The 11,128-nt window shown below is 44.8% G+C and overlaps 1 protein-coding gene across 1 annotated transcript; it reads left to right on the top strand.

Annotated features, from left to right (window-relative positions):
- The first annotated feature begins 751 nt into the window (after window positions 1–751).
- Window positions 752–8,836, top strand: TUBB6 (tubulin beta 6 class V). Its single transcript, XM_039706282.1, has 4 exons — window positions 752–904; window positions 1,409–1,517; window positions 2,614–2,724; window positions 7,234–8,836. The coding sequence occupies exons 1-4, from the start codon at window positions 848–850 to the stop codon at window positions 8,295–8,297; spliced, it is 1,341 nt and encodes a 446-aa protein (XP_039562216.1). The 5' UTR covers window positions 752–847; the 3' UTR covers window positions 8,298–8,836.
- Window positions 8,837–11,128: the final 2,292 nt, after the last annotated feature.

The raw sequence follows: 11,128 nt of genomic DNA, 5'->3' as shown, positions 1-11,128 counted from the left end.
AACCCCCAAACAAACAAACAAACAAAAAAAAACCCCCAAACAAACAAACAAACAAAAAAAAACCCCCAAACAAACAAACAAACAAAAAAACCCCACAACCCAACAAACCAACAAACACTCTAAAAAAAAAAAAAACAAACAAAAAAACCCACAAACCAACAAACACTCAAAAAAAAACAAAAAAAAAAAAACAAACAAAAAAACCCGAAAAAAACAACAACAAAAACCAAAACACCCAACAGGAAAGAGCTGTGTGAAGAAGATGGCAAGTACAGAGAAGGGCTAATCCTTTTGGATGCTGCCCCTTCACAGAAGCACAGAACCACAGGATCAGTCAGGTTGTAAAAGACCTCTGAGATATCGAATCTAACCCATGACTAAACACTACCATGTCACCTAGACCATGGCACTAAGTGCCACATCCAGTCTTCCCTTAAACCTCTCCACTGCCTCCCTGGGCAGCCTGTGCCAATGTCCCATCACCTTTCTATCAAGGAATTCTACGGCAGAAGAGCTGAGCACAAAGGCTGCGGTGCGCGCCCGTCGGGGCGGGGGGCGCGGAGCGGGAGCCGCAGAAGGCGGCGATGTCCGGCCGCGCTCGGGGCGAGGGTGCCGCGGCCACGTCCGCGGAACAGGGTTTGGGGTGAGCAGCGGACCGCGGCCGGGGCAGGAGGACCCCCAGAGACCCCAGGGCCGGCGGGGACCCTGCGAGGGCCGGTGTCGCTGGGCCGAGGGCGGTGCCGGGCGGGGGCGGCCGCTGTGCGGGCGGCGGGGAGCGCATAAAGCACCGCCCGGTGGGACGGCGCCGCGCACAGCCGGGCCGGGCGGCGGGACAGCGGCAGCAGCCATGAGGGAGATCGTGCACATCCAGGCGGGACAGTGCGGAAACCAGATCGGGACCAAGGTGAGCCTGAAGGGGAGCCTCTGAGCGCCGGGGGGACGCGCCCGGTGGTTCCCCGGGGCTGCTGGAACCCCCGGGGCTGCTGGAACCCCCGGGACTGCTGCACACCGGGGCTGGGCTGGGCCGTGCCGTGCCGTGCCGTGCCGTGCCAGCCGCCCCCGCTCCCCGTGGCCGTGCTCCGATGGCGGGCGCGCTCCCCGGGGCACCGCGCATCGCTGCGCTCCCCGTGACCATAAAAGGCCTTGGGAAGCAGCGAAAGCAAGCGGGAGAGCTTTCAAAAAATTGTTTGAAAAGCTGTTTTTCTGTTTGAGCCGGCCAGGCTGCGGCGGAGCCTGGGCGGGCCCCGGGGCGCTCCCGTCCGTTGGGTTTGAATCCCGGTGCCCGCCCGGCCCCGCGCAGGGAGCGGCGGCGGGCGCGCCAGGAATCCCGCAGCTGCCGCCGCACCGCCCCCGGCCCGGGCCATGGGCAGGGAAGCTCCCAACCCGCTTCTCGCTTTTCCTCCCTTAGTTTTGGGAAGTGATAAGTGATGAGCATGGCATTGACCCAGCCGGAGTCTATGTCGGTGACTCAGCGCTGCAGCTGGAAAGGATCAATGTCTACTACAATGAATCATCCTGTAAGTGTGCGATGGGGACCGGGAGGGGTGCGGGACGGGGCTCCGTGGGAAGGGGCACGGGAATCAGAAGATGACGGGCTCATAAAGCCATGTTACACATCTGGCCACACTCCTCGCATGCCACCAGCCCCCCATCTGTGCTCAACTCAACAGAAAACATTATCTGCTTTCTCACAAAGTATTACGATGGCTGGGTGCTATCTCCCCAGACACAGAGGAGTGGCATAAGGGTCTGGAGGTGGAGGTTTGTTTATTATTTAACATTACAGTAGGCGTTTGCTCTTCAGATGTGTGATTGCTTCACCAAATGCATTTCTTCAATTACTCCAAATTAAACTGGTTGGTTATATGAGCCCGCATTAGTAGTACTCTCTCTCTAATTTTCATGAATGAGAGGGCTGAGCCACAGGTAATAGAGAACTGTTTCATTAAGGAGATGGCAAAAGGCATCCAAGTCCTCAGTCTTCTGCTGTTGAAAGGTGTTAACAGTGTAAAATGGGGATCTGAAGTCCTTTGGTCTGTGGATATGAACCTGCAAGTGTGATTATTTCATCTTTTGTCCAGCTGGGGTAAATTCATATTATTTACCTGAGTTTCCTTGAACAAATTCAACTTGACACAGATTGTTTGTTCTGTGCTTTGTGGTAGATGTGCTGACTACTACTGTTTGCCATGTACTCCAAGTAGCTCTTTCAGCTGAGGAGAATCCTTCAAACACAAAAGCTTGTGGATAACTTGAACACAAGCACTTCACTCACCCTGATATTTACAGAAAAGATTACCTACTTTCTTAAAAGGAATAAGTAAACCATTTTTTCTAATCGGAAACTCTCTAATATCTCTTGCTAATAAAGAGCTTACAAAATGTAAAATCTGTAGAGTCCAAATTATGTCAGGTCTCTTGTCCAAGCTGAATTGATTTATTCCTCTGGAGGTGGGTTTTTCACCACCATGACTTTCTGTATAGGAAGTACTTTTGTATGCATGAAATGTATATTAGACTAACAATATGAGATGTAGTAGATTTGTGTATTAAAAGCTATAACTGTGCTGGCTTATTTCTGAACACTAAGGGCATGCTTGCTTTGTGTTGTAGCCCACAAATTTGTGCCCAGAGCAGTCTTGCTGGACTTGGAGCCGGGAACGATGGATAGTGTGCGGTCTGGTCTTTTTGGCCAGCTCTTTCGGCCTGATAATTTCATCTTTGGTATGTGGACGTCTCTCTTTAAAAAACAGAGTTCTACAACAACTGCTTGATTACCAAGTGAATGGTCAAAAAGCATTCAATCTCCCTGTTCCAAAGTGATCCTACTAAGAAATCCTAATAGCTACCAGTGGAATTGCAATTGTTGTAATTGTTATGTAAGACAGTCAAAACATCCTGTTAAGTGAAAAAGTCATTCTTCTGTTGGTCATTCCTTTGGTTAGCAAACTGCTGGAAGTTTCCTATAGTATTCAGAGAAAGTACATTTTCTTTCCACATATATGAATTCCAGAGAAATCCTGAGGCCAATTCTTCACAACACAATGCACAGAAACTCTGCAGAAAATGGAGGGGGGAGGGAAAACCAACCACAAACCAACCAGACTACCCTTCACTTAAATTCACATTAAATGCTTGAGTACGGAATAGTTTTTAGGCTGTGTAATTAATCTTTTTCAGTATATCCTTGCAGTATAGTAACAGTGGAAGAAGATAAGCTGCAATATAGAGAACACAAGATGTAAGCAGTTACTGGGTTAGTTTCTAGCATAACGAGGAACAGTCTGAAAGTATGTGGGGACATTCTGGTTTTGCAGCGTTCTTGCCGAGGGTTGTTTTTATTTCTACTGCTTTACTTTGGACTTCCATAGCACTTTGCATCTAAGCTTAAAAATGCACATTACCCTTTCAGAGCATCCTTATGACGTACAGAAGCATTGCCAGTCCCTTTGCACTAAAGGAGAAACAGCATGTGGAAGTTAAGTGTGCCACTTGCTGAAATGGGAAGCCTGAATGAAAGCTACCATGAGAACTTCCATGTTATTTTGGTTTCCAAGTCTGCACTAGCCACAAACACAATTTCCTCCTGACAAGGCAAGCTTAGGTTGGGACTCAGTTTGGTACGCTGTGTTAACATAAGGAGGGAACAATGCCAGGGACAGACAGAGGAAAGATAAACATAATTTGGACAGTATAAAACAAACTTAAATCTGGGTTGTTGGGTTGGAGAGGGGAGTGAAAAAGCCATACAGAGTTCCTTTGAGTCTTTGACTTAAAACTTTTATACTATCCTTGTTGTTGTCCTCTAAACTCCATGGCAGTGATGTTAAGGGTCTCTTCCAAAGGAGCTGTAAATTACAACATGTGACTTAAGGAGTAAGCTTAGGCAGAAAAACCACAGACATAGGCAGCTTTATGAAGTCTGTTTCTGTGTTCAGGTTTTTCCTTTCATTCCCTTTCACCTGCACAAACCACCCTCTGAAAGTGAATTCACCTGACCTATGGAAATACCTGAACTGGAGCTTTACAGTTTGGCACAACACCAATAAAACCAGAGCAAAATAAATTCAGAATGTTTTCAACAATAGCCCAGTTTGCTGTACTCCCTTCCTGCCAAGATAACAATGAACCCAACAGCATGTGATCGACTCGTATCTGTCAGAGGCCCCTGCCAGCATCAGGCACTGTCCTCCCAACCTGCTGAATAATGTAGAATGGCTGAGCGCTGAAGTAATGATCTTCTGTGTCAAAAGCCAACAAAGCATTTTGTTTTCTCTTTTAAAAATCTGGCCTGGGCCCACAAAGGATTTTGTGGCAGGAGCTGGCAGTCCCATACTTGCTGTAGCCCAGGCTGTGTGGGCTTGTTCTGATGGGGATGTTTTCCACCTCTGTATAAACCTGCATGTGCCCACATCTCCACAGCAAGTAACCGTGGACCATCTATCAGGATTTCATGCAGGTGTACAGGGTCACACACTCCAGATACAGGAATTTTATATCAAACCAGCAAGAAATTTGAGACGGACACAAAATAATCCTTATGCTTTTAATGCCTGTGTTGACAAGGTAGTGATTTAAAAGGTGAAGAACTGCAGGTGGAACAATCTTGCTGTATGAGAGCACTTGTGTGCTGGCCTTCTGACAGCACACATTGCCCACCAGGAGCTGCTGTGAACTCTGATGTGTCTCCTCCTGTTAACCAGTTTTCATTTGTCAACTTTTGCATTTGTTGTTCTTTTCTTCTGTACACCCTTGGTATATTTGCTACAGAGATACCACTCCAATTTAATTTGTATGAACTCATGGGGGCAACCAAATATTGCTGTCCAGCAATTAAAGGCAAGTTCTGCTGCAGGGCTGTTCACATCAGGATCCTAAGTGTTAATGTGCAAGCCACTGAGCTCTTTTACCAGGTTTATCTTATATTTTGAGCAGTGAAGAGAGTAGAGGAGTGAAAGAAGATTGTAGGAAACAAGTGCCATTTTAGGGATTAAAAAACAAATTCACTGTTAGACAAATGGCTTCTCTGCATGTGCAGCTCAACCTGAGCATGTATGATAACCCTACAGTGTGTTGGAGAAAGAAATAGTGATAGAAGGACCTGGAGGTGCCAGGAGTGCAGATAAGTTGTGGGATTGCTTCATGTAGACTTCTTTAGATCCTGGCAGATGCAGGATGCTGGAGCTGGGCTTCCAGGCTGGGCAAAAAATTTGCCAGGTCCTGAGTTTTGTGGGCACAGGCTCATTTTCCACCCAGAGAGTTTAGCCCCAGTGAAATTTGATAATTTCTGTGTGTCTGTGTTAGTTTTTCAGAGGTCAGGTAGGTAGGTACCTGATAAGTGGAGGGCATCCAGTAGAGTTTCACAGGATTGTGATCAGGATTTCCAGATTTTTGGCAGCCTTGCCAGGGCCATGGCACCTCCAGATTGTATTGTCATGGGGTAAGAAGGCTGGAGCTTCCAGGGCATGTTTACATGCTCTGTGCTGTGGCAGCCTTACAGTGCTGTAGAGCCAGTGGTTCTGGAAGTTTTTGATAACTGGGAGTAGAAGCAGGAGATCACCAGTGAAAATTCTGGAGGCTCTAGGCACATGGATAACTAGGGGATGGAGTGTAGATTTGCCACAGGAGTAGCTGACAGCTGTCCTAAAATCAGAATTTATGTCCATTAGGAGATAAATGCCTTCTGTTTTTTGGAGAGAGGGCTGCTTGTGTGCATCCTGATGTGCTTCCCTATCCATAGCAGGGGATCTGCTCAAGCAGGCTGCAGGTGCTTACAGACATATTTAGTCTGGAAGGATATTACTTTCTGCTTTGCCCAGCTGGACAGGAAGTTCTGAGCTCCCTAGGCTCAAAGAGAGGAAAATATAGCAACATACAGAACAAAGCATTAAATGACCAAATACACCATGAGGAAACCAAGCATTTATGCAGTGCAGAAAAGTACACAGGATTTCAGAAGTGTCCCAGCCAGCAGTTTCCCTGGTTCATATGTTTGGCACCAACATGGTGCCATGGGAATTGAAATGAGAAATGGTAATAGGAAGGGAGGGGAAGGTCTTGGGGAAGAGCACAGAATTTTCCAGCTCTATAATTAATTCTGAAAGCATTGCTCTGTCTGAATACCACTCCCAGGAGTACCCTAAGTGAGTTCAGTGGCACAATGTATATGTATAGTAGACACTGTGAGGAACTAAAAAATTGATTGCCCAATTTAATCCCCCTCATTATCTAACAAATAACAAAACAGTGACAATAGCAAATGATCCACACTGTTTATCTTAATAAACCGAGTGACACATAAAACAATAATGGAAGACTTGGGAAATAAAAATGGACTCACCACTTTTCTGAAATGTCAGTAATCCAATTTTCCAAGTCATTTTGCATATCCTGAAGAATAGTGAGTCTGTAAGGAAATCAGTGGAACCTAAAAGGCGCTTAACTTCTGAGCTTTTGAAATAATGTCCCTGAAGCTTCTGTTGATCACTGTTTTCATTCAGGCTAGGTAAACATGAATTTAAAAAGCTATTTTTACTGATCTAACAAGTTAAATAGGATTTTGAAGCTCATCTTTACTTTTGAATGGCAATGTTTTCTTTGACTCGCAAGAACAGTCCAAGAACAGAACCTCTCACTTTCATTGAGATACATGGATCTGTGATTTAGCTTTGCATGCATCATGGTCCTTACAGACAGAAAGCATTTAAATATCAAACAGTCATCTTGTATTTACAGAATCATCAGGACTGGGATTGTGAACATTTTCAAAACAAGGAGTTAAGGCTATCTTTGCCTTTAAGGAAGGTAAAATGACAAAAAAGAAAAAACCCAAAAACGAAAAACAAACCCCAACAACAACAACAACAACAAAAACAAACAAAACCAAACCAAACTAAAACAAAACAAAAAAAACCCCCACAAAACAACCAAAAACAAACAAACAAGCAAAAAAACCCCAACCAAACAAAAAAATCAACCAACCAACCAAACAAAAAAAACCCCACAAAACCCCACATACCCAAAGGCATTAATGAAAACTGCCAGAGTTTTCATTATTTAAAAAGTTTATGTTGATACTTTTAGAGATATTTGTAGGCAAAACTGAAGAGCACAGTTATCTACCTGACAGACTTGTACCAGCTTTTGCTACAGATGTGAATCCATTTAGTGTGCAAATATCAAACCTTGACAATAATTTTGTGTATTTTCTTTCCCTGTTGTATCTTATTTCAGGACAAACTGGTGCAGGAAACAACTGGGCTAAAGGACACTATACAGAAGGGGCAGAGCTGGTTGACTCTGTGCTTGACGTAGTAAGAAAAGAGTGTGAACACTGCGATTGCTTGCAAGGATTTCAGCTCACCCACTCCCTGGGAGGAGGGACAGGGTCTGGCATGGGAACCCTACTCATCAGCAAGATCCGAGAGGAGTACCCGGACAGGATAATGAATACCTTCAGTGTCATGCCTTCTCCTAAGGTGTCTGACACAGTGGTGGAGCCCTACAACGCTACGCTTTCGGTCCACCAGCTGGTAGAAAACACGGATGAAACCTACTGCATCGACAATGAAGCTCTGTATGACATCTGCTTCCGCACCCTGAAGCTCACCACCCCCACCTACGGAGATTTAAACCACTTGGTCTCCGCCACCATGAGCGGGGTGACCACGTCCCTGCGTTTTCCAGGCCAGCTCAACGCCGACCTCCGGAAGCTGGCAGTAAATATGGTGCCCTTCCCGCGCCTTCACTTCTTCATGCCAGGCTTCGCTCCTTTGACGGCGCGGGGCAGCCAACAATACCGAGCACTGACGGTGCCAGAGCTGACCCAGCAGATGTTCGATGCCAAGAACATGATGGCAGCCTGTGACCCGAGGCACGGCCGGTACTTGACGGTGGCCACCGTCTTCCGCGGCCCCATGTCCATGAAGGAGGTGGACGAGCAGATGTTGGCCATCCAGAACAAGAACAGCAGCTACTTCGTGGAGTGGATCCCCAACAATGTCAAGGTGGCGGTGTGTGACATACCTCCCCGTGGCCTCAAGATGGCCTCCACCTTCATTGGCAACAGCACTGCCATCCAGGAGCTCTTCAAAAGGATCTCGGAGCAGTTTTCCGCCATGTTCAGGAGAAAGGCCTTCCTCCACTGGTTCACAGGAGAGGGAATGGATGAAATGGAATTTACAGAAGCAGAAAGCAACATGAATGACCTGGTTTCAGAGTATCAGCAATACCAAGAAGCAACAGCAAATGATGGAGATGAAGCGTTTGAAGATGATGAAGAAGAGATCAATGAATGAAAAAATTAGGTGCGAGATTTTTCCAGGCCAAATTCTCAAATCTGGATTTTTGATAATTAGGCTTGTAAATCCATACTTTCATTTAACAAATAATAAACAAGGGAGCATGAATTTCAGGTGTTAGAAGGGCTCTTCAGAGTCCATTTGGATCGCTGACGACACTCAGCATTGCTGAAAATTGGGCTGTTTCTATTCGTGAGTCAAATGTAAGGCATTCAGTTAAGACTTTGGCCTAAGAGTCTGAAGGTGGAGATTGCTAGTTTGGGATCTTTTTTCTTTAGGGTTGTCATCCCTAATGCTGCAGAAGAGAAGATGTAAAATAGGCATGAAAATCTACAAATTAGAGCTGCACTATTTTCTTCCAGTTATGAGTAAGAAAATCTTGTGAGCCTGAAGTATTCTATACCAAATGTACAATACTAAACTGCCAGAAACAAAATTTATTCATAATAAAAGAAAAAGTTTTTAGATATTCTGTACAGTAACTGTTAACAGTGATATTTGATTCCAGTCCTCTGAAAATAAAATAAAAATTAATAGTACCCTCTCAAGCAGAAGTGTTCTGGGCAGTCAATGAGCTGCAGGCTAGAGGCTGGATCTGTGTGATGTGACTTCATCTCTTGCTGCTGAATAATCACAGATGATATCTGTGATATTTAAATGAATCTGATAGATGTATCTGATATATAGGTGAAATCCCTCCATTTGTGGTGTGTTCATCATAAATCCCTGGGGTTTAAAGTGGCACCCCGATATCTTACTGGTCTTCCTGGCCATCACCAGCTGCTAATGCTATTCCTAGCTCTATTTCACCCAGCCCAGGTAGCTGAAATCCAGATATTCCACAGATCATGGTGGGACAGGGGACATAGGCCAACATGTGCCAACAGATCTCACTGCCTGGGTTTGTAAGTTCACCACACCTACAGATGCTGTGCATGTCTTGCTACCAAGATAGATTAAAACAACTGGACAGGTAAAAGTTAAAGTACAAGAGCATTTATCCACTATACTGAAAGCAGTTGGCAAAATGAAAGATGAACAACAGGTTTATCTGCCCCAACTAAAGCCAAGTCAGAAAGGTCTCTGCCTAAGCCAGCTGACAAAGTGACTGCTGGGCATTTGCCCTCTGTGCATGCTTTATGTTTCTGCTCATATCAATTAAACAGCCCTTCTCCATTAGAGAGCCTCTACCAGAGAACACTCTGTCTACGTGGAGTCTCTTATTTAGGCCAGTTCCTAGGCAACACAGCAAGCAAACAAAGGAGAAAACTTTTGGAAATCCAAACTTAAAATGTTTCAAGAACTCTTGCTTTTTCTTCTTGCTTTCAGAAGCACTTACCAAGCAAAACTGTTGCTCAATACTTAAAAAGGCACTTTACAAACAGTGAAATTTCCAAAGGTCTGCTTCTCCTGACAAGATAATGCTTTGCTAGTTTGGGATCCAGGGAACAAGACAGTACTTTAGGAAGTATATAAACCAGGCAACTGTTAATTACATAGCCTGAAGCTGTCTGCCCAATGCTATTCCACACAGAAATGGAACTAAACTAGCTTTAGTCAAGTAAAAGTTTTTCACAGAAAGTGACTTCAGAGGTTGAGGCATCTGCTGGAACTTGCCAACCAGACTGGCTTTGGCACAGAGGCAGAGCTTGGGAGGGCCCAGCTGATTGTCTTAAGAAGAATCAGAGAGGAGACAGCAAAGTCACAGGGCCATGTTCTTTGCTGTGTCTAGTGATCCTGAAAGGATTTATGAATAGCCATAGAGCACCTTTAAATATGTATTTTTATAAATGTGAGATGTGGCTATATATTAATTACAGCCTGAGATAGAGTTCTAACGCAATATACATTGAAGAGAAGTAACTGTGCAGGACAATACAAAGCAAAATCCATTGGAAGTAAAGCCATTAAACAAAGTGAAGTGGATTCTTTGTAAATGGCTGACTACTTGCTTTGAAAGGGAGGAGGATGACTTACAGGCTCAGAGCCTGCCATCACACGGCTGTGGCACAGGCTTTCCAATTAAAGCACTAGCATAGTTTCTGCTGAATGAAATAGAATTAACCATCTTATTGTGTGTGAAACTGCATTTTGTTGTAACATAGATTTCACAACTGTGCCAAGTCATAAATTCTGGTATTTCTGTGAAAAAAAAAAAAAAAGTTAATACTTTAAAAATGCCAGAAATCTTGGCATTGCTAAATAATGGAGTTGTTAACTTGGTGAACGAGCCTGTTCCTTAACTGCATTTCATACACTTGACTCAAAATGCAGAATGCAGACTCTGAGGCTGTGGAATTTAGACCTCACAATGATCCTGCTTTGACTCACCCATTCTTGCACATGTGTTTACTTGCAACTGTTTGATGTGAATTTCTAGAATGTGTGGAGGTGGAAGAGGCAAGCTAATACTCTCTGTAGAAAAAAGAGACAGCTTTTCCATCTGATCCTAGGGGGGGAAAAACCCCTCCCACCACCATAATGAACCCAGGGCCCTGTAGTATGAGGATCACCAGAGGACCAGTTTGTGCATAAGCAGTAACAGAGCCACAGGAAGCACAAACACTTCCCGTTTCTCTTCAGTCAACCACCCCTAATCACCTTCCTTTCCTGAGAAACAACTGAAAATTGTTTTAGTAATGAGTTTAGTGAGCAATTCCTTCAGTTGCACTTCCTTTCAAATAACTTCCTGCGTTTTCCTCGGAAGCTTCTCTTATTTTGCAGTCTCCATGGTGAGTCCCACCTGGCATTGTTACTCTTCTTCTCAAAGTCCTCACCCGTCCGGTCTTTATTTCCCCTTTAGTTTTTCAGCCTAGTGTCTGGCTGAA

This window comes from Passer montanus, unplaced genomic scaffold (genome assembly GCF_014805655.1).
Source record: "Passer montanus isolate IOZ18808 unplaced genomic scaffold, ASM1480565v1 scaffold19, whole genome shotgun sequence".
NCBI classification, from domain to species: domain Eukaryota; kingdom Metazoa; phylum Chordata; class Aves; order Passeriformes; family Passeridae; genus Passer; species Passer montanus.
The sequence above is the reverse complement of the archived record's forward strand: the minus strand, read 5'-3'. Positions and strand labels throughout refer to the sequence as shown.

Coding starts and splice junctions, on each gene's coding strand:
- TUBB6 (XM_039706282.1), top strand. CDS start 848: ATGAGGGAGATCGTGCACATCCAGGCGGGACAGTGCGGAAACCAGATC. Junction 905..1,408: donor GAAACCAGATCGGGACCAAG/GTGAGCCTGAAG, acceptor TTCCTCCCTTAG/TTTTGGGAAGTGATAAGTGA. Junction 1,518..2,613: donor CTACTACAATGAATCATCCT/GTAAGTGTGCGA, acceptor TTTGTGTTGTAG/CCCACAAATTTGTGCCCAGA.